The sequence below is a fragment of the Pipistrellus hanaki genome (assembly GCF_964339955.1).
Source record: "Pipistrellus hanaki genome assembly, chromosome: 4".
In the NCBI taxonomy this organism is placed as follows: Eukaryota; Metazoa; Chordata; class Mammalia; order Chiroptera; family Vespertilionidae; genus Pipistrellus; species Pipistrellus hanaki.
Window position 1 is genome coordinate 35,527,249 of NC_140506.1, and position 23,377 is coordinate 35,550,625.

At 37.3% G+C, this 23,377-nt stretch overlaps 1 protein-coding gene across 2 annotated transcripts; it reads left to right on the plus strand.

Moving 5' to 3' along the window:
• Positions 1–207: 207 nt before the first annotated feature.
• Positions 208–22,375, plus strand: HMGCR (3-hydroxy-3-methylglutaryl-CoA reductase). Of its 2 annotated transcripts, XM_084880447.1 has the most exons (21): positions 259–321; positions 2,625–2,702; positions 5,138–5,324; positions 6,014–6,125; positions 6,412–6,499; positions 7,488–7,572; positions 8,852–8,957; positions 11,508–11,614; positions 11,715–11,831; positions 12,233–12,393; positions 12,508–12,755; positions 12,871–13,049; positions 14,059–14,253; positions 15,033–15,191; positions 15,335–15,492; positions 16,439–16,544; positions 18,203–18,373; positions 18,810–18,950; positions 19,038–19,196; positions 19,573–19,727; positions 20,372–22,375. In XM_084880447.1, the coding sequence occupies exons 3-21, from the start codon at positions 5,160–5,162 to the stop codon at positions 20,424–20,426; spliced, it is 2,667 nt and encodes an 888-aa protein (XP_084736573.1). In that variant the 5' UTR covers positions 259–321; positions 2,625–2,702; positions 5,138–5,159; the 3' UTR covers positions 20,427–22,375. The 2 variants fall into 2 exon arrangements, with proteins under 2 accessions (XP_084736572.1, XP_084736573.1); XM_084880446.1 differs by lacking the exon at positions 2,625–2,702 and having other exon boundaries at positions 208–321.
• The last annotated feature ends 1,002 nt before the right edge of the window (positions 22,376–23,377 follow it).

The window sequence follows — 23,377 nt, forward strand, 5'->3', positions numbered from 1 at the left end:
ATGGGCAAGTCCCAGCGCTGGAACTCGGCTCGCTATTGGTTGGCCGAGCCATGGTGAGAGATGGTGCGGTGCCCGTTCCCACCAAGGATGAGAGCTGTGGGCGGTTGTTAAGGCGACCGTTCGTGACGCAGCGCCACCCGGCCGAGCAGCCCCCCGGTGATTGGCTAGGCGATCGGACGATCCCTCCTCATTGGCCGCAGGCTCGGCCGGCTCGGAGCGTGCGTAAGCTGAAGGTTCCTTCCGCCCTCCGTCTCCGTTGAGTGGAGACAGGCGGAGCGCCGGCCGGCCGCGGGGTTCGGTGACCTCCAGTGAGATCAGGAGGTGAGGCGGCGGGGGCCGCGAAGGGGAATCGGGGCGGCGGGGAGCGGGGCCGCCGTGGCCGGGGGTGGCTTTCGGGGCCCGTGGGTGGCCGTTTCCGAGCCCCGCTAGGCCTTGGGAAGGGGCCGGCGGCATCTCCGGCGGACCAGACGGCGCTGCGGGGGAGGCTTGGCTGGGGTGGGAGCCCTTGTCCCCCGCGGACTTGGAGGAGACGTCCTTGAGGCGCGGCCGATGGCGGCCCCGACACCTGTGCCGGGGGGAGCCCGGGGGCCAGGCTGGGCCTGAGCGGAGGGGCGGCGGGGCGGACCTGCGTCTGCCGGCCCTGTTCGATCGGGGCGGTGCTGGCTGCGCTGTCTCGATCGTGGAGGAGAAAGCGTGCCAGGGCGGTGACCTTAAAGGCCCCCCGATTGGAGGGATGTTGGGGGGCTGGGGACCGGCCCGGCCCGCAGCTCGCGGCGTGAGCGCTGGAAGGTCCATCCGGTGCCGGCGTCCACGCCCCGGCGGTGCTGTTCGTCAGCACCTTCTTCCTAAGGGTTGTGGCCGATCCTAAAGGATGCACCTTCCTTAGGGATGTGGCCGATCCTAAAGGATGCCACTCACTCAGCGGTGAGAAAGCTGTGGGTCTGCACACAGGTGTTCGGTTATGGCCGGGAGAACCGGGCTCAGGATGCGGCACCCAATGTCAGGAGTCAGCCAAGGACTTACAGGATTCTTCTTTTTTCATTTCATTTTCACTTTTATTTATTTGTAAGGGGTGTAGACTCCTTGTGGCCCATGTCCTTTAGTCCAAACCTTTAGGTGTTGCGGAATTGGCTTTAGTTAGGGGACAAAACACCTATTTTGGAGGTTCAAATATCGATCAGTCAGATCTCTGCGGTGGGAGAAGGTTGATGTGTACTCCATCTTACACGGCGTATTGGCATATCCCAGGGCTTGAGGACATGCTTTCTTAGGTTTGGTGATGAAAAGTTATGGGAAACATTGTTTCCAGGCCATGCTAAGTAGTCGTGCATATTGTGAGCATCTCACGATTGTAGAAAATGTTTTTTTTGTTGTTGTTGTTGTTTTTTTGGCTCGTGAATGTATTTTTCACTCCATGCAGGGAAAGACATTTTATGATTTAGACAGGCTATTTAGCAAAGGCCTGGCGTGTACACTGGGGATGCATAGATTGGATTTCAAGGACCTGCCTGGTTGTAATGTCTTTTCAAAATTTATGGTAAACTTGCCAGTGAGGAAGAATGGGAACTAGTAACGTGAAGGTTTAAAAAAAATTGTGCAAAGATCGCCGAAACTGGATTGGCTCAGTGGTAGAACGTCGGTCTGCGGACTGAAGGGTCCCAGGTTCGATTTCGTTCAAGGGCATGTGCATTGGTTGGGGGCATACCCGGGAAGGGGGTGTGCAGGAGGCAGCTGGTTGATGATTCTCTTTCATCGACGTTTCTAGCTCTCTGTCTCTCTCCTTTCCTCTCTGTAAAAAAAATCAATAAAATATATGTGGATGTGTGTGCTCTTTTTTTATTGTATGATCCAGTTTATAGTCCATGGATAATCAGATATACAGGAAAGGAAAACAAAAGTAGGTTTACTGTTGTTCCTATGGAAAAATAACACAATAATTAGTAAAAATATAAGAATAAGCTGTTTCACACATTTACAACTGTAAATCTGCTTTTGCCCCACCCTGCATATCGATAATCCTTTTAGGTTGATCCATATGAAATTGTTGATACTTGAAATTTGACTTTTTTTACGTACAAAAATAGCAGTTTCATATAGTTTCACTTAATACTTAGTCAAACTCTGGAGCTCTAGCTTTATAAGTGAACAAAGAAAGATGTGACTTACCAGCAGGTAGCATATACTAGAATTAAGTGTAGAGTTCATGCTTCTTGATTTCCAGCAGGAAATTATTTTTTCCCTAGGAGACTAGGTTGAATGCTAGATCCTGTTGGAACTAAAAATGTCTGATAAGACGACAAAGTATTTACCTTCAAAGGAACCACGTACATAGCAATTAAAAATTTGAGAGCAGTGTAAGCTAGTATAATCAAACTCTGGAATGTGGAGTGCTGAGGGGGAGGAAGGAATTAGGGCAGGATGCCAAAGCATCCTTTTCTGCAATTGGCCATGGTAGGTGGTTTCTGTAGCATACTGGAGAGGAGCTGCAGGATTCCATTGAATTTAAATTCTGCATGCTTTCGAAAAACCTTGTGAAATGTTTGTATCTCACTTCAGTCCGAATAAGCAAGGCATACATTGCCTTTTTTACTTGATTTTTAAAGTAAATTTTATTTTTATTGCAGCATGGCATAAATACTGCCTATTGACTTTGCATGAGCCGACCTGTAGCCTGCTGGTGCCACTTGCAACTGCTGATGAAGGTGGAGATTGGATTCCATGGCATTTAAAGGCTTTGCATAATCTCAGAGAAATGGGGAGGGTGCTCATGAGAAATGAGTTTGCAGTTACGGTTACTTTTGACACACCTTTGTGTATTCCATTACTCAGTTTGTATTTCCAAATAGGTCAGGTTCTTTGTGGTGGGGTATGGTTTAAGGGATCATGTGTAAGTCTTTTCCTGAATGTTGCAAAGATGACTTTATACCCAGGAAAGAAATGTCACAGAATTGACAGTGCTACCATGAAATCTTTTTGAGGGAAAATATAATGTGCTGAATATATAATTATAGGTTAATAATGCTAAACTGATTTGTGATCAAATTGGGGTGCCTTCCTGCTAGTAGCTCAGATTTTAATTCAACTAAATTAACCTTTTAATAGTGAAGGATATGTTGAGTTGATAGGGATTTACTTAAATTGAGGGTTTTGGGTGAGGAAGAGTTACAAATCATTTCAACCTAGTTTTGACTCACCTTGATTTTTTAGATTGGTTTGCAGGTGTGTTTTTGTTTTGTTTTGTTTTGTTTTTTAATATAAGAAAGAAGTTATGTGATGGAGGACCATCATGAAAAAGTAAATCTCTTGTGAGACTTTTGGTTGTAATGAAGTAGGGTTCAAATCAAAGATATGGATTAATAATCTCCAATACTTTAAGGCCAGTTCCTTGCTAATTTAATAGAAAGTATTTATGTTATTGTTCATAACATAACATAAAATGTAGCCTCATTCCCTACCTCATCTCCCTGTAATATATTCCTTGAATACTCTGCATTCAACTTTTGACTGGGGGCCAAGAATGGTGGAGGATTATATTCAGATCTTGGTGACTTAAAAAAATTAATCTTTATGTCTCAAGATGTATCAATAAAATATATGCTGCTGTAGTATAAAAATTTATTTTTAATTAAGCAGATATTTGTTGAGCAACTGCTATATATAAGTATAAGTGCTAAGGATAAAATGAATTAAGACAGAAGAGAAGGTTGAAAAACATGAATAAACACAGGCAGATGCATGACACATTTATATATTTTAGTGACTGCCAGCTTTTTAAAATGGAGACCCACAGTACAAAATACATGTAATGTTAGAAGCCAGTACACATAGTCATGTATGTATAGTTTCATGAAACAGAGTTTCAAGTAGTAATGCCTACTCATATTATATTTCTTACCCACAGCTATTTTTTTCTATTTTATTTAATTTAATTAAAATATATGTTTTTTTCTGATTCAAAATTGGTTTCATAATTTAATTGACTTGTACTTTGAAAACCATGTATGGTTGCTATGTAAAGAATATAGAGGAATGCAGTGAGAGATGTTTGCTTTGCTTTCTTTAGATAGATTTGGTCCCTTTATATATATGAATGCTTTCTTTACCTTAATTTTTTTGCCTTTTTATTTCCTGTCTTCAATCAATAAATAATTTTCTGTGAGATTCATTTGATATTTGCTAGTGTCAATCAGCTTGTATTTTACATCTTAATTTTAATGGTTTTTTATGAGTAGTTAATATTCTGTTATAGCATTAATTTTAGAGTAAGAAGTAAGACTTGTAAGTTCCTATATTAGAGTTCAATGATTATGTTAGTGTTTTTTTTTGTTTTTTTTTTAAATCAGAATATCTAAATTGTTATTATTTAGCCAGCAAACATGGGGAAGTTGAGTTGTGGAAGGGGTAGATTAAAATTACCGATATGTTCTGGGGGGAATGTTTGAACGATATAAACACACACTTCGGTTGGCCATCCTCTTCTTTCAGTAATGTAGCGTTTTGATTAGCGATAAAAGTTTGGTTTGGAAAAAGACTTTCTCTGGTAATGAACACATTAGGAAGCTAAGCATCATTTGGCTAGTGACATTATGCTATATGTTGGATGGAATGTTAAAATATAATGGCCCCTTCCTTGAGGGGTTTTAAACTAAGATAATTTACAGGATACTCAAGGAGTAGATTCTTTAGTATTTTTACCTTTTGCATAACCAGGATGTGGAGAATGAAGAGTGTGCTTACATGCATTTTACATAATTAGAAAATAAGTATGAATAGTTGTTTCTCACTTTTGTTTTCTGCTTTATTGCTCTCTTCCTGGGCTCAGATAATATCAAGGGCTGAGATATTTATTTGTTTTTATCTTAAATGCCTGAATTCATACAATTGTAAGAAAAAGCTGTTCTTTAGTTGGTTGCTAGTGAATAATAGAGGATACAAGTGTTGCGAGTAAAGAAGTACTAATAACAGTCACCTATTTTGATTTTTTTAACTATTTTCCAAAATTATAAGGAGCACTATCAAATAGTGTTATTCAAATGTACAAGATACTGTGCATACAATAGCATGATTTATAACATTTTCCCCCCCTAGAAATACAGCCAGCTGTATACTAATTATTCATACTTGCATTTCCTTTCAGGATCAAGTATTCTGTAGCCACAATGTTGTCAAGACTCTTCCGAATGCATGGCCTCTTTGTGGCCTCCCATCCCTGGGAAGTCATAGTGGGGACAGTGACACTGACTATCTGTATGATGTCCATGAACATGTTTACCGGCAACGATAAGATCTGTGGTTGGAATTATGAGTGTCCAAAGTTTGAAGAGGTTTGTGAAATTAATTCAATATTGGTTCAAGAAAATTACACTTTTAACTTCTAAAGAGTATCTTATCTTCTTTTAGAGACCATACAATCAAAAAAGTCAAGTAAAATATCTTTGTATTTATGAACTTACGGTAACTTCAAATTTTCATTTACTAATGTAGTATGAAAATGTACTAGAAACACTCTTCTTTTGCCTTTCTCTGCACAAGTGAGTGTGATTGACTCTACTTGCGAAATATAGCTTTTATAACTGACCAACAGTGAGTGTTTGGCTTTAACAGTAGATTGCTATTTAAAAATTGGATTTAATTAAAAATATTTTTATTGATTTCAGAGAGGAAAGAAGAGAGAGAAAGATAGAAACAATGATGAAAGAAAATCATTTATTGGCTGCCTTCTGCATGCCTCCTACTGGGGATCCAGCTCACAGCCTGGGACCCTTCTGTCCGCAGGCCTATGCTCTATCCACTGAGCCAAACCAGTTGGGGCAAATTTAATTTTTGACTTGTATATTTAATATTTTTATTTGACTTGTACTGTGCCTACACTTATATTATCATAATATGTAAATGAATGATATTTTATCTTAATATATAAACGAATGATGCATACAAAATAAAAATTCTTATTTTTGATTGCTTATTTTAAAAGCTATAGCTATTATGATTATTTTTTTGTCTCTCCCAATAGGATGTTTTGAGCAGTGACATTATAATCCTCACAATAACACGATGCATAGCAATCCTGTATATTTACTTCCAGTTTCAGAATTTACGTCAACTTGGATCAAAATATATTTTGGGTAATCATTTTATACATTTAACTTCTTTGTGTGCCATCAGATTTTTTTACTTGCTGTGGAAATACGCCTGGTTGTTCAAATCATGTGTATGGAAATGTGTGTATTGCTTAATGTGTGCTGCATGCATTTAATAGTTTACTTTTTATTGGGAGTTAGACATTCTAGTATTTAAGACCTTAATCTGGAGAAAAATAATAATTCTTTTAGAATATTGATAAGTCTGTATGTTTTTCTTGTGTGTAATAAAAGATGAAATTTTTCAGTTTGTTGAATTTTGTCATTTTAGGTATTGCTGGCCTCTTCACAATTTTCTCAAGTTTTGTATTCAGTACAGTTGTCATTCATTTCTTAGATAAAGAATTGACAGGCTTGAAGTAAGTATTTAAAGCATAAATATGCTTTTTTGAAAATATTTTATATATTTCATATTTTTTCAAAATATAGTAAGAACTTCTAAAGTTGTAATATATAAATTTTCAGAAGTTTTAGAAAATACAAGGAAAGTTTACATGCAGTCTTTTAGCTATTTTTAAAACTTGTTAACATTTTGGTATATATCCTTTGCCACTTTTTTTAATACTTAAAACTTCTGAGGTCATCTATAATAATAAAAGTGTAATATGCTAATTAGACTGGACAGCCAAATGACCTTCTGAATGAATCCAGGACTGCCAGGGCTCAGGCAAGCCATAGTGGCTGCGAGGGCCAAGCCCCTTGCACGAATTTCATGCATCGGGCCTCTAGTACTATATATACTGCTTTATAACTTAATGCCTACTAAATAGTTTATCAACATCTTTGCATGTTCTTAATACTAAACTAAATTATTTGTAGTGACTGTCTAGTGTTTCTCTGTATAAATACATTAAGTAAATACATTTACTTAACCCTGTATGGCTGGATTATTAGGTTATTTAATTTTTTTCATTAATAAAAACACCGTTGAATGTCTTTGAAGCTCAATTTTTGTTAGCTTCATGGTCATTTTCTTAGGATACATTCTTAGGAATGCAATAGTGGCTGTGTAAGTTTTAAGTACAATTGAGTGCTATCTTTTGCAAATTTACTCTCCAGTAAGGTTTAGTTTATCCTCCCACAAGTAATGATAAATGAAAGAAAATTATATTCCCCCCCCCCCCCCCAAATGCTAAATGAAGGTGACATTGTTTACTAAGGATGATATTTGGTATAAAATTAGTAAAAGGTATTTCTGTATAAATATATTTACACTTTTAACAAATGTTTTGAATTACTAAAATGTTTAGTTTTGTCAAAGGAAAAGTTTTGTTTTAGAAAGAATTTTTTAAGCCATATTTTTTCTTCTATTAAATGAACCTTGTTATCTGGGTTTGTTTTTTCCAGTGAAGCTTTGCCCTTTTTCCTACTTTTGATTGACCTATCCAGAGCAAGTGCACTAGCAAAGTTTGCCCTCAGTTCCAACTCACAGGTAAGTATTATTTATAAGACACAAATGTTAATAGTATTCTTTTTTTTTTCTTTTTTTTTTTAGTTTGTTTACAGTAATTGGAAGGATTTTACATTAAATAGTGGATTGCTAATCAATTAACAGTGGAAGGGTTAATAGAGTTGAATGGAGTTCAAGATTTAGGAATTATCTACAATTGTAAATTTATCAAGTCCTAAGATTGGTCTTCTTAAGTGCCCTAAGAATGGTCCCATTTATCAAACAACTCAATTATAATTCCGTAGCTTCTAGAATTTGGAATCGTCCCCATTTTCCTTTTTGAAGGTTTCAGAAATTAAAGTTATATTTGGACTTTTGGATAAGTAAGAGTACCTACCTAATAAAACACACAGGATAGGACTATGGAAGACAGACTCAGAGTAGATTTATTTCTAAACCTTTAAAAAAAAAAAAAAGAAATATATATATATATATATATATATATATATATATATATATATATTGCAACTCAGAACTTCTGTCAATGGTAGCCAAAAAAATTGATTTTTTTTTTACAGAGAGAAAGGGAGAGAAATAAATAGAAACATCAGCTGCCTTCTGTACACTCCCTACTGGGGATTTGCCCACAAAAGAGGTACATGCCCTTAACTGGAATTGAACCTGGGACTCTTCAGTCCTCAGAATGACTATTCACTGAGCCAAACTGCTGGTTAGGGCTTATTTCTAGTTTTGAAAAATAGCATTATTTCCTATCTGAAGTTTTCTCTTGGTGTTCATTAGTTACTTTAAAGAATCTAACATTTTAACATTCTTTTATTAGAGTATCTGAGTATAAAATAGCATGTACTAAAAAAAAAAAAAAAAAAAAAAAAAAAAGCAGGTATTTCTGCCTTGATTTTGTAATTTGAGGAATAGTTATGATCATTTGAACAAGGATATGATTTAGGTTTTATAACTAACATGGTCTCCAAAATTTTGCAACTCAGAACTTCTGTCAATGGTAGCCAAAATATAAAATGTTATAAAATTTAATTATGTGAGATTTAAATGGCAGGATTAATGCACCGCTTCTCAGGAAACTACTAGAAATATCTTGTTCAGTGGAAAAGGAAAGCAGGGCACTATATATGTTTTTTGTTTGTTTTTAGTCCACTGTATTATTAGTGTATTTTGCATTTAGAGTGCCTATTAGTTGTATCATATTGTATATTTTCAGTGGAAGCCCTAGCATGCTCTCTAATATTTTTTTAAGTTATTTTGTGTCTTACCCTAATTGATATGTTTTTGGTCTTTGTTGTAGGATGAAGTAAGGGAAAATATTGCTCGTGGAATGGCAATTTTAGGCCCCACGTTCACCCTTGATGCTCTTGTAGAATGTCTTGTGATTGGAGTTGGTACCATGTCAGGTTTGTAAGCAATTTTTAATATAGTTTGAAATAAGTTTTTAATAAAGGGGAGAAAGAACATCTTATATTGCATTGGGTTATTCTTAAATTCTGACTTTTAAAAGTCTGATATCACTCTTAAGAATTTTTGATTGTATGAATATGTGGGTATATTTGACCTTTGTTAGTTTTAAAAATATATTTTATTGATTTTTTACAGAGAGGAAGGGAGAAAGATAGAGAGCTAGAAACGTCGATGAGAGAGAAACATCACCAGCTGCCTCCTGCACACCCCCTACCGGGGATGTGCCCGCAACCAATGTACATGCCCTTGACCGGAATCGAACCTGGGACCTTTCAGTCCCCAGACCGACGCTCTACCACTGAGCCAAACCAGTTTCGGCAACCTTTGTTAGTTTTAATATAAACTTAGCAGGTTACTGATTTATTTTTCACTCTTGCCATCTATTTCAGTGCACCTTCCTTTCGATGACTTTGTCTATGGTGCTTTTGTTCTTTGTTTTGCTTGTATTGGAAGGCTTTTCTGAAAGCGCCTTCCAGACCCTGCTGTAGCTTATACTAAATTATGTTTTATTGTCTTATAGAGATAGTACCAGAGTCAGGAGTTGTTGGCCCTGACCAGGTGGCTCAGTTGGTTAGAGCATCTTCCTGATATGCCAAGGTGTATGGGTTTGGTCTCCAGTCAGGCCACATACAAGAAGCAACCAATGAATATATAAACAAGTGGAACAACAATTTGATGTTTCTTTCTCCCTTCGTTTCTCTCTAAAATCAATCAATAAATTAAAAATATTTTTTTTAAGTCAGGAGTTGGATAGAGGCAAGTCAGTCTCCTAATAGGATGGTAAGAAGATTTAGTCAGACAGTATGTAGTATATCTCAGTTGGAGAGGGGAGAATTAGATGTTAAATATCAAACAGGACTCCATTATAAAGGACAAAAATTATGGTCTGGCTTGAAATTTTGCCAGACTGAATATATCATGCTATTGTGGAGTTTTTCTAAATCAATAAATAATTTGCTCATGTAGGCCACATGTAGTTAACTCCTGTTATCATATATTTCCTAATAACTTAGTGCCCTTATTAAGGGGCTTCATTCTTTCTGAAATAAATTATCTAATTTGTTTTTTGTTAATCCTCACCTGAGGATATTTTTTCCCATTGCTTTTCAGAGCGAAGCGGGAGGGAGGAGAAAGAGAGAGGGAGAGAGCATTGATGTAAGAGAGACACATCCATCTGTTGCCTCATAACCTGACCAGAGCTAGGGAGAAGCCCAGGTACCAGCCCTTGACCAGAAATTGACCCCCTGACCCTTTCGTGCATAGTCTGAGGCTCCAGCCATCGAGCCACACCAGCCAGGGCAAATTAAGTTTTGAGAATAGTTGTTATTAGTTGAGGTAAAAAAAAAAAAAAAAAAAAAAAATATATATATATATATATATATATATATATATATATATATAAGTTTTTTTATTTTAAGAAAAATTATTTTAAATATCACGTTACATGCAATAAACCTGGATATTTCAAGAAAAACAAACTTAAAAATGTTATATGCAATAAATATTAGTATCTCAAGAAAAACAATTTTAAATATGTTATATGCAGTAAACACCAATTATTAAAGAAACATGATTTTACATATAATATTACATGCAATAAACATTAATATTTCAAGAATAAAGGATTTTAAGTATAATAATATTACCAAAACTGTACTAACATAATATGATATCACAAAAGTTGTAGGAAATATTAAAGATCTGCAAATAACAGGATTCTATTAATCATTTGAAACTTATATGGAAAGCAGTGGAAACTGATATGGAAAGTATAGTCATGAGTTTTGTTACAGTACGTCAGAGATGTGAACAAAAGAAGTAATTAGATTTATAGTTGGAGAAGCCAGTCAGGAGACATTTATAGCTCTACAAATCTATACTAATACAAAGGTAATATGCTAATTAGACCGGGAGACCTTCTGGACATCCTTCTGGACAAAGCCATGGTGGCGGGGCCAAGGCAGAGGTGGTTAGGGGTGATCAGGCCAGGAGGCGAGGGCAGTTGGGGGTGATCAGGCTGGCAGGGGAGGCAGTTGGGGGCGAGCAGGCAGGCAGGGGGGCAGTTCGGGGCAAGCAGGCTGGCAGGAGGGGCAATTGGGGGCAAGCAGGCTGGCAGGAGGGGCAATTGGGGGTGATCAGGTCGGTAGAGGGGGCGTTTAGGGGTGAGAAGGCTGGTAGGTATAGTGTTTAGGGGCAATCAGGCAGGCGAGTGGTTGAGAGCCAGCAGTCCTGAATTGTAGAGAGATGTCCAACTGTCCATTTAGATTGGGCTTAAACAGGCAGTCAGACATCCCTCGAGGGGTCCCAGATTTGAGAGGTTGCAAACTGAGCTGTGGGACACACACACACACACACCCTGCATGAATTTCGTGCACCAGGCCTTGTTTTCATATATTTGTCTAACTATGGGAAGAGTCCTTGTGATGTATACAGCATCAGAAATGCACATACTTCATTAATTGTACATTTAACTTTTCTCTTTTCAGGGGTACGCCAACTTGAAATTATGTGCTGTTTTGGCTGCATGTCAGTTCTTGCCAACTACTTCGTGTTCATGACTTTCTTTCCAGCTTGTGTTTCCTTGGTTTTAGAGGTAATTGTATTGACATTAATAGACGAGTAATACTTCTCATTATATCACTTCACCTAAATAAAATTAATACCTTCTAATGTAACACTGATTTACTTTGTAGCTTTCTCGGGAAAGCCGCGAGGGTCGTCCAATTTGGCAGCTCAGCCATTTTGCCCGAGTTTTAGAAGAAGAAGAAAATAAACCGAATCCTGTTACTCAGAGGGTTAAGATGATTATGGTAATTACATAACTTTCTTCTCCCTTTATTATCTTCAGCTTTTCAATTTTTAAAAAATTTTTCTTCTTTTGTTATCCTGTAATTTTTGGATTTCACTGATTTTCCTCTTCCCTTTTCTTGTTTCTCATTTCTTAGAGGCTCCTGATCTTTCTTAGTGTCTCTCCCCTAAACAGATTTTTTCAAGTTCTCCACTTATCTCTCACTGAAAACCTGTTCTTTGGGATGTGTTCAGTAGTTCAGTGAGGCCAATACTTTAGTCACATAGCAAGCTTGGGGATTTTCGTTTCTGTATGGGGAGGCCAAGGAAGATAGTATATCTTGTTATTCAGTTGCTAAGGATGAGAAGCTTAGGTTTTATTGATATGAAGAAGGTACATAATTTTTAAAAAACTTTATTTCAGTCTCTAGGCTTGGTTCTTGTTCATGCTCACAGTCGCTGGATAGCTGATCCTTCTCCTCAAAACAGTACGGCAGAAAATTCTAAGGTTTCCTTAGGACTGGATGAAAATGTGTCCAAGAGAATTGAACCAAGTGTTTCCCTCTGGCAGTTTTATCTCTCCAAGTAAGTTACCTGGGACCTACTTTGTTGTATATTAATCATGGTACTCTGTGCTACTGTCAGTTTAGGTTAGGCCTTTATATTCTTGAGTAATTTAATTTGCTTTCTTTTATTTAGAATGATCAGCATGGATATTGAACAAGTTATTACCCTAAGTTTAGCTCTCCTTCTGGCTGTCAAGTACATCTTCTTTGAACAAGCAGAGACAGAATCTACACTTTCATTGAAAAACCCCATCACATCTCCTGTAGTGACCCAAAAGAAAGTCGCAGATGATTGCTGTAGACGTGACCCTGTAGTGGTCAGAAATAACCAGAAATGCCATGCGGTGCAGGAGGAGACAAAGATAAACAAAGAAAGAAAAGGTAATTTCTTAGTCTCTTCATTTTCCACTCTTAAAATGCTGATTTGTCAAGAAGTTGAGTCAGTTTTAAAACTTAACGTTCGGTATTGTGAAATGTCTTTTGATCTCTTGAACAGTTGAGGTCATAAAACCCTTAGTGGCAGAAACTGACACCTCAAACAGAGCTACATTTGTGGTTGGTAATTCCTCCTTGCTCGATACTTCCCCGGAACTAAGGACACAGGAACCTGAAATCGAACTTCCTAAGGAGCCTCGGCCTAATGAAGAATGTCTACAGATACTTGGGAATGCAGAGGTGAGGAAAAGAAAATAAACTCAAAGCTTGGTATCTTCCTTAAGAAAAGGAGTTTTTATAGAGAAGAAAGTTATAGCAACTACTTACTAAGTTCTGGGCACTCGTTGCATGGTTTACAGGTATTGGTCTTATTTATGGCCCACAACCTGTGGGACTGGTGGAATTATCCCCATTTTTTAGATGAGCAGCTGAGGCCTTAGGAGGTTTAAGTATTCCCCAAAAGTAATTCATCTAGGAAATGTTAAAACTAGGTTCATGGGTTCAAGATTTACTGGCCTAAGAGTCAGCTCAGCGGTCTTTCTATTTTATTACTGCTGATTATAGAGATTAGCAACTATTGTACTCTCGTATGTGTGGTGAGACCCAGAAAAGGTTTAACATAGAAAATGAGCCTCAAAAATAGAAGAAAGCTTTTTGTTTTTAAAGTAAGCTTGTTGCTCATGAGGAAGTTTATTTTCCTTTCTGAGATTTTAACATGGTTCCCACCCACATGACCATATGAGTCCACTCATGCTTTAGTGGGATATTGTGTTCTAGCCATACTTGCTTCATCTGGTTCATTAATTTATGTACATGAGAGTGAGAATAGAGTTGTGCTTGTTTTCTTTACCACTTTCTTTCCCTCATTCCTATTAACATGCATACCAATATCTCAGCTGTCTTCTCCTGTATGTAGGGTTAACAAACCTATAGGGTGTCAGATTTTTTAAATTATGGATATTTTCCCTGTGGACCTTCCTTGCTAAATTTAGTGTTTTGGTCTTACATTTGTTTAATTGTCACATTTTTAAGAAGAATTTTCTTTCATTTTGATAATCTTATTTGTTCCTCAATGATCATCTTTAGAATTCCAGACCTTTAGGTTCTCCTCTTGTGTGTTAGTTCTATGAGAGTATTATTTGTATTAAATGGTTTATTTGGTATGAATAATATGAAGTGCAGTTCTTCAAAATCTTTTGTCATCACTATCCCTTAATTCTCTCCCGTTTTTATTTTTTCATTTCTTTAGAAAGGTGCAAAATTCCTTACTGATGCTGAGATCATTCAGTTAATCAATGCTAAGCATATCCCAGCTTACAAATTGGAAACTCTGATGGAAAACCATGAACGAGGTGTATCTATTCGCCGACAGTTGCTTTCCAAAAAACTTCCAGAGCCTTCTTCTCTCCAGTATCTACCTTACAGGGACTATAATTACTCCTTGGTATGTTGATTTGAGAAGGTTTGCTTTGTAATTATTTAGTTTTATAACTTTGGTCTTTAGCTTTTTAGTATGTGTGTGTATATATACATATATACATATATACATATATACATATATATATATATATATATATATATATATATATATATATATAAAATCTTTATTGATTTCAGAGAGGAGGGGAGAGGGAAAGAGAGATAGAAACATCGATGATGAGAGAGAATCATTGATTGGCTGCCTCTTTTAGCCCCCTACTGGGGATCAAGCCTACAACCCAGGCATGTGCCCTTGCCCGGAATTGAACCTAAAACCCATCAGTCTGCAAACTGACGCTTTTTCCACTGAACCAAACCAGTTAGGGCTAATTTTGTTCTTGACCGGTCTTTTATATGTTCATAGTTTTTATAAAATATATATATATATATTTTGTAATAGCAAAGATGGAGGTTTATTGAAGAACAAGTACAGACTCCCACATGGGGAGAAGGAAAGAGTCCCACAGAACATACTCCCAAGTAGAAAGGGTCCCCAATATTTTATTTTTTAAGTAATTTTACTATAATTTTGTATTCTGCTTATAATATAGGTCATAGAAATTGAAAATATCCTTCCTGTTTTATAGTCATTATTCAAATATTTTAGTATCTTAAAGACTTTTTAAAGAGTAAATAAAATTTTGTTGAAAAATTCACTAAAGGGTTAAGTGAAGAAAGTTAATACAACAAGAGTGTTATATTTGCAATACTGATTTTCACTAGGTGTCTAACTTTACCTTTTAGGTGATGGGCGCTTGTTGTGAGAATGTTATTGGATATATGCCCATCCCCGTTGGGGTGGCGGGACCTCTGTGCTTGGATGGAAAAGAATTTCAGGTTCCGATGGCAACAACAGAAGGCTGTCTTGTGGCCAGCACTAATAGAGGCTGCAGAGCAATAGGCGTAAGTTTGCATTTATATACTTGCCTGTTTTAGGGTACACTCTAGGCCAGGTGATGGGAAGAGATTGGGGAAAACCAGGGACACCTTTTGGGATAAGCAGAAGTGTTTTCAGAATTAATATGTGTTTCTGTGACTCCGCATAGCTTGGTGGGGGTGCCAGCAGCCGAATCCTTGCAGATGGGATGACGCGTGGCCCAGTGGTGCGTCTTCCTCGTGCTTCTGACTCTGCAGAAGTGAAGGCCTGGCTTGAGACACCTGAAGGGTTCACAGTGATGAAGGAAGCATTCGACAGCACCAGCAGGTGCGGGGTGTGTGTGTGTGTGTGTTGTGTGTGTGTGTGTGTGTGTATGTATGTAAGTTCATTTCTCTTTATTTCAGAACCAGTGCCATCTTCTTTGATCACTAAACATTATTGTTAGCATATTGCCAGCTTAAAATGATCTAAAATCTCTACCTTAAATTAATTCAACATTAATAATATTAATGTTTAGTTTGGGGTAGAGAAGCAGAATGTTAATCCAAATGAATACCTCCATAGAGGTAACTTAGAAAACTATAGTGTGAGCTGGTGTTTGTGTGTTGATTTTGTAACACACACTTTGATCAGACCGTTACTTTGTCCTAGAAGAGCTTTTTTTTTTTTTTTAAATATATTTTATTGATTTTGTACAGAGAGGAAGGGAGAGAGATAGAGAGTTAGAAACATTGATGAGAGAGAGTCATCGATCAGCCACCTCTATGCCCGCAACCAAGGTACATGCCCTTGACCGGAATCCAACCCGGGACCTTTCAGTCCCCAAGCCAACGCTCTATCCATTGAGCCAAACCGGTTTCGGCCTAGAAGAGCTTTGACCTAGCCTTGCTCTAGGGCAACATTGCCTGAGAAAATGATTATGGAAGCAGGATAGAAGTAAATATTAGTATAGTAGATTTTCTTTGAATACAGAAAATTAAATTTATAATGAAGCATAAATGATACAATGATAACCTTGCTATAGTTCAAGCTTATATGCTTGTTTTTGTTTGGACTTTTAAAGTTTATGATGAAATGATTATCTATAGCCCTACCTTCTTGCAGCATATAAGAATGAGTTGATATAGTATCCTAATAAAATGTTTAAAGAAGAAAATGCAGTAATAAGTAATATCCATGGGGTTTATCTTACAAATAAAATGAACCAACAAAACTAGATTTTAAGATAACTTGCATCTTCTTAAAAAAAAATACTTGCTGCTTTTGTTGACAGGTTTGCACGTCTACAGAAACTTCATATGAGTGTGGCTGGGCGTAACCTTTACATTCGTTTCCAGTCCAGGTCAGGTGATGCCATGGGGATGAACATGATTTCAAAGGTGAGCATGGGTAGACCCGTACAGAACTTGCAGGAGTGTCCCAGCAAAAGGGAACTCGGAGAGAAGTGGGACCAGCCTCTATTTTATGCCCTCCTATACTTTGAATATTATACTACGTACATGTGCTACTTACTCAAAGAGTTAGTTGATTGACTGATTTTTATTGAAAAGACTGATTCATGTAACTCATTATATAAATCAGATATTTATTGACTGGTGGTGTTTGTATTTGATACATTTAATTTAGATTTGACATTATACACGTTCTGTCTATTCAGAGGGCGTGAGCAGTCTAGGAGTTAGCAATTTAAAACTTTGTCCTTGAAAGTTGACCTCTTCTGGAGACTAAGTCTTGTGTTTAAGAGGCCAATCTCATGTATATGGTCCATTTATTTTAATTATCTCCTTATAAGAAGCTTGTGTATGATTTACATTTTATTCTACTGGTATTTGTTATTTACCAGACACAAATGTAAAATGTTAAAGTCAGTTAAGCTAGTAAAATTTATTATTTGGTTTACCTATTTATATGGACTATTTGGAAAGAGAACGGATAGTGACTAAATGTATACCCTTTAAAAATTGCCAATAAATAGTATACAGAAGTTCCTAAAACAATTAAAAATATAATTACTATGATCTAGCAATTCCACTTCTGGGTATATATTCAAAATAATTCAAAGGAAGGTCTCAAAGAGATAATTGTACACCCTGGTGTATAGCAGCATTATTCACAATGGCCAAAGCGTCAGAGCAGCCCAAGTGTCCATTGATGGATGAATATATTATATAAACTAAATGTGGTGTGTATATGCAATGCAATATTATTCACCCCTAAAAAAAATAGGAAATTCTGACATGCTAAGTATGGATGAACTGTAAAGTTCCCTTGCTAATTGAAATAGTCTGGTTACAAAAAATAAGTACTGTATGCTTTCCATGTAGGAGATAGATTGGTAAAATTCATAAAGATAGAAAGTGGAATGGTGATTGCCAAGGGCTGAGGAGAAAGGAGAATGGAAGTTATTTAATGGGTACGGAGTTTCAGTTTTGTAAGATAAAGAGCATTCTGGAGATTGGTTGTACAACAATTGGATATTCTTAAAACTATTAAACTGTAAACTTGAAATTAGTTAAGGTAGTAAATTCTGTGTTATGTGTATTTTACCACAATTAAAAACCATTTTTTTAATTGCCCACAAGTATGTTTTAAGTTATTGAGGTGTGTGTTAACTGAATTAATTTCACTTAATTTGAAATCATTAGAAGTCTTACCTCTCCTTCCAGGTTTAGTAAATTGGGCTTTCAGGTACTAATTTAATAACCATAAGAAAGAATTTATTGAACATTGATCATGGGTTGTGTAACTTCCACCCCAGTGACATGAATATGAGTATTATATTCTCATTGAGTATTTCCTAATTATCAATCGTTATCAATCATTATAAAGAAGTTCGTTTTCATACCTAGAAAGAACCTAGGAGTCTATACCTGATTGAGAAATTACTTTTGTGCTCAGTTTTTTTTTATAGTTATTGTATTAGAAATTAAGATTATTATAGTTACTGTACTTAGTATCAGATACAAATAAAGCCTCTGATCTATAAATCACTGTACCCTTTAATGTAATTTTTTCTTTGTTTTGTTATTGTTATTAGGGTACAGAGAAAGCACTTGCGAAACTCCATGAGTATTTCCCTGAAATGCAGATCCTGGCAGTCAGTGGTAACTATTGTACTGACAAGAAGCCTGCTGCTATCAACTGGATAGAGGGGAGAGGAAAGTCTGTTGTTTGTGAAGCCGTCATTCCAGCCAAGGTTGTCAGAGAAGTGAGTGATTGGATAAAGTCTATTAGTTTAATCTTTAATTGGATTAAAAATTAGAGAAAGGAATGGTAACATTCTAAGTTTAATATATGGGGCTATGTTTTACGTTAAAGATGACTCTTTTATTATATCTTGCTCATCTGTCCATGTCATTCACAGGAGCTGGTACTCCTTTTTTTGAGGAAAGGGCTTAAATGGGGCCATGTCTAACCTGATGGAGGGGAAAAATAAATAAATAAATAAATAAATAAATAAATAAATAAATAAATAAATAAATAAATAAAATGAACTTCTGTAATAGTATGAACAATAAAGGTTTATAAAAAAAAAAAAGGAAAAAAAAACTTGTTCTCTGGAGGTACAGATAGATAGATATGGGGAACATACTCCTGAATCTTCTGGGGATAGATGTGAAATGTGCACAACTCTTGTTTTGTAGGTGTTAAAGACTACTACGGAAGCTATGGTTGATGTCAATATTAATAAGAATCTGGTGGGCTCCGCGATGGCCGGGAGCATTGGAGGGTACAATGCCCATGCGGCAAACATTGTCACTGCCATCTACATCGCCTGTGGACAGGTGAGGGCTCCACCTCCACTTAACTTTTCTCTTTTGTTCTCAGTGAGAGAAGTTTACAATTTTTTTTTCTTTTTCTTTTCTTCCCAGGATGCAGCACAGAATGTTGGTAGTTCAAACTGTATTACTTTAATGGAAGCAAGTGGTCCCACAAATGAAGATTTGTATATCAGTTGTACCATGCCGTCTATAGAAATAGGAACTGTGGGTGGTGGGACCAATCTGCTCCCACAGCAAGCCTGTTTGCAGGTATGAAGCGACCTCAGTCTAGTTCTGGATTCTCTGTTTCTACCTGACACTGCATATGGCTCACCTCTATATTTTAGTTGGCCTTTTCATTCTTTTGTTTCCCACCAGCCTAGTCCAAGTACATATATGTTCAGGCGTATACTTAGTAAATTGTGAAAGTAGATTAAAAAGCAAATAAATGTTCGTGTACTCTGAGTAAGTACACTGCCAGCCAGGCTGTGGATGTATGCTAACTATGGTGTATGCATTGTAAATCTTGGAAGTTCAGTGGAGTCTAGTTCGATTCTGCTGCCATTATAGTTGTCCTTATTTAGTTGAGTAGGAAATTGTTGCCATGATTTGAAGGGTGAGTCCTGCTGTTTCTCTCTGACTGCAGATGCTAGGTGTTCAAGGAGCATGCAAAGACAATCCTGGGGAAAATGCCCGGCAGCTTGCCAGAATCGTGTGTGGTACAGTAATGGCTGGGGAATTATCACTGATGGCAGCATTGGCAGCAGGACATCTTGTCAAAAGTCACATGATTCACAACAGGTAAGACTTAAAGATTTGTTTAACATGCTTTTTCTGTACTCAAAATATCATTAGAAAAACCTAGTATTCAGCTCTGGCTAATGTGGCTCAGTTAGTTGGAGCATCGTCCTGTGCACTGAAGGGTCGTGGGTTCAATTCCCGATTAGGGCACATTCCCAAATTCGGGGTCAGGAGGTAACCAATAGACATTTCTTTCTCCCCTTCTCCCCTCTAAAATTAATAAACATATCGGATGAGGATTAAAAATAAAATAAAAACCTAGTATTCAGCTACAGTATTTCTTTTTTTTTTTAATATATATATTTTATTGATTTTGTACAGAGAGGAAGGGGGAGAGAGAGAGTTAGAAACATCGATGAGAGAGAGTCATCGATCAGCTGCCTCTTGCACACCCCCTACTGGGGATATGCCCACAACCAAGGTACATGCCCTTGACCGGAACCCAACCAGGGACCTTTCAGTCCCCAAGCCGACGCTCTATCCATTGAGCCAAACGGGTTTTGGCTCAGCTACAATATTTCTAACTTAAAATTCTGCACTCTTACTATTTTGTATATGTCTTTTCCCCATAGGTCAAAGATAAATTTACATTTCTAACCTAAAATTCTGCACTCTTGATATTTTGTATATCTTTTTCCCCATAGGTCAAAGATAAATTTACAAGACCTCCAAGGAACTTGCACCAAGCAGGCCGCTTGAAATAGCCTGACGGTTCTGAACTGAAATACGGGTGTTGGGTTCTAATGGACTAACATAAAATCTGTGAATTAAAAAGCTCAATGCAGTGTCTTGTTAAGGATGAATAGATGTGATCGGTGAAACGGCTGCTTGGTGTTTGGCTGTTTCAGAAAGGTCTGAGGTCTTTTCCATGCAGCTTCTTTAGCTCTGAAGACAGTTTAGTGCTTTGTGTGCTGTGTTCTTTGGAAAGATCTCTATATGGATATTATACTTTAAAGTGTCACAGATGGTAATCAGCAGCTCAGTTCTGAGTACACGCTGGAAAAAAGTGTTCTTTTGAAATTCATGGAGTTCATGGTGATCAGAGTGAGATTGGCCCTCCCCACCCAAACCCCCCACCACCAAGGGTTGAAAATGGGTTTTTAAATTATTCTGTAGCTGACAAAACTCCTGATTTCATAGTTAATTTATTAAGCCTGGGTTGTAGAACTTTAAGAAATAAGAGCTAAGTTTATTTTTTGTAAACTAATACTTCATTTGGTGCTGGTCTGATTTCTTTTGGGGTAGCCAACATGATTCTTCAGAAGATGATCTGCTTTCTTTAAGGGAAGAATTACTCTTATAATGTGCTAAGCAGTGCTAAGTAGTTCTCAATCAAGAAAACAAATCACTGCATTTATCTCTGTAGCCTATTTGCTCAGAGAGATCTTTTATGGAAAAGTAAATTTCTAGATTGGCTATAACATATCTTTGAACATAAGGCTTTAAGAAACAGAATTTTTTGTTCTTTAAGATACCAGAGCTCTTAATTTTGATTAGTGATTTTCAATTTTTTTCATTTCATAGCACCCGTAAACTAATTGCTAAAATTCCATGATACACCAAAAAATACTTATCTTGTGGATCTGACCCCAAAAAAGGTATAATTATGATTTGTTCATGAGATGTCTATTGTTATATTGGCTATTGTCAATATTTTACTTGACAGTCTAAGGGAAAAGAGTCAGTACCCCTATGTAGTCAGGTATTGCATGTTTTAAAAATTCTTGCAGGACATCTTAAAAATCGCTGCTTAAAATTGACTGTTTAACAAGAACACACAAACTCTTGTGACCCCCTCTCAGAACTCAGAGGGTAGAAAATAGATTTGAAAGAAAAAATACAATTTCATTCATCAACTTTAATTTCTTAAAGTACAAATTTATTTAGCTGAAAATCTAGTTTCTTGTGAAGAATTGTATAAAATCTACATATGTTGTAATAGAACCTCATGCTAGGAATTCATTGAAAGTGTTCAATAAATAAAAACTTGTATACTGATAAAACACTCTAAGCGTAGGCCGGAGACAGTAGTGTTCTTTCACGTTGCCAGGAAGCCCTGGCTTGCTTGTGGAGCCTAATGCATGGGGAAGTCAGGTTTCAGAGCCAGGGAAGGGAAGGCGCCGTGTGAATGGCCCTGGAAACTGCCTGTTCCTGTGGCCAGGAGGTTGGTAACTTCACCCAGGGCTCTTGGATGGACCCATAAAAGCTCTTAGCTTTCTCAGGGGGTCAGCAGAGCTGTGGGATCTTAATTTTTTAATGTACAAGTTTTGTATACGTAATAAAGAACTCTTTATTTTGTATTACACCTAATGCTTCAAGTGTTGGTCTTGGAGAACCGATGGCTCATGTAGAAGATGGACTCTGAGAAACATTCCAGCAATGCTGTGGCAGCACGGAGAGCCTCTGAATGATTGCCTCTGCAGTGTTGTTGTGAAAGTTGTCTGTAAACTTGAAACTGCTTCTGTTGCGACCTTTCAGCCAGTGACTTATCTTTTTCATAGACGTGGCAGTGAAAAATACGCTGAGTCTTCATTTTGGTGACTATAACCAATATTGTCTTGCTAAATTAATGTTTTGTACAATTACTACATTGTATACATTTTGTTATACTTTTTTCCAGTTCCAGTAAATTATGAAAAGGAAGTTAATACTGTGTAAGCAGTAACCTTTTTTGTTTGGATTAACCCTCAGCCTGAGGTCTGGAAGCTTGCAAAGTCTGGCCAGAGTGATAACCTAATTCACGCTAGGTATCATGCCCATTCGTTGTTCTTCATTGTATTCTCCAACTCTGCAGCATTAATGGCAGGCTGGTGTTGCATGGACATTAAAATCATCTTCTTTATACTTAGAGAATTGGATTAGTTGAGATTTATCATTTCAACTCAACTACTTTTGGATATTGGGGTGTGAGGGTTAGTTGAGAGGAAGAGGGCATAAAGATTGTGCAGCCAAAACCAAATAGCCATTGCAGGTGTGCTTTTAAGCTTTTTCAGCTGAAATGGAGAGTACAAAGTCGGCCTCTTTAAAAACTGATTCCCATTTAGTTGCAATTGACTACACTTCTGCTGTAGTTAAGTGGTGAAAAGCTGTGTGTAATCCTCTAAGAACAAAAGCCCATACAATAGAAAATCCATTTGAATTTTTCTTTCCAGATGACGTGATCACTTGCGGAGTCAGGCCCCCCCACCCCCCACTCCCTTTCCCTCCCAGATTGGAGCAAGTTAAAGTTAGATAGGCAACCGTGAAGGATTTTCATCCCCTATTCACTGGGGATGATTTCATGAGCAGTGAGGTGCATGTGGCAGGACAGGACTTTTCCTCCTCTCAGGATAGAGAAATCAAAAGGAAACATTCACATTATTCAAGGGTCTGAGCTCAAATTAGGATGCAGAGCCGTAAAACAGCAATACAAATCCACTGTGTATAGAAGGTGAAACTTGGCTATAGAAAACATTTTTCAAGACTAATTCTTCCCTCACTATGCTGGCCAAGACTATTAATAATCAACTATCCACAGTTAGCAAAGATAACGGATAACTGTATAGTGGAAACCAGGAGATGGCAAATGATGTTACAATTATGTTGCAACATTCCTGTTTGGTTTTTTTGCCCCACTGTACTGAAACATGCTTCCCACACTCCCTTTATTT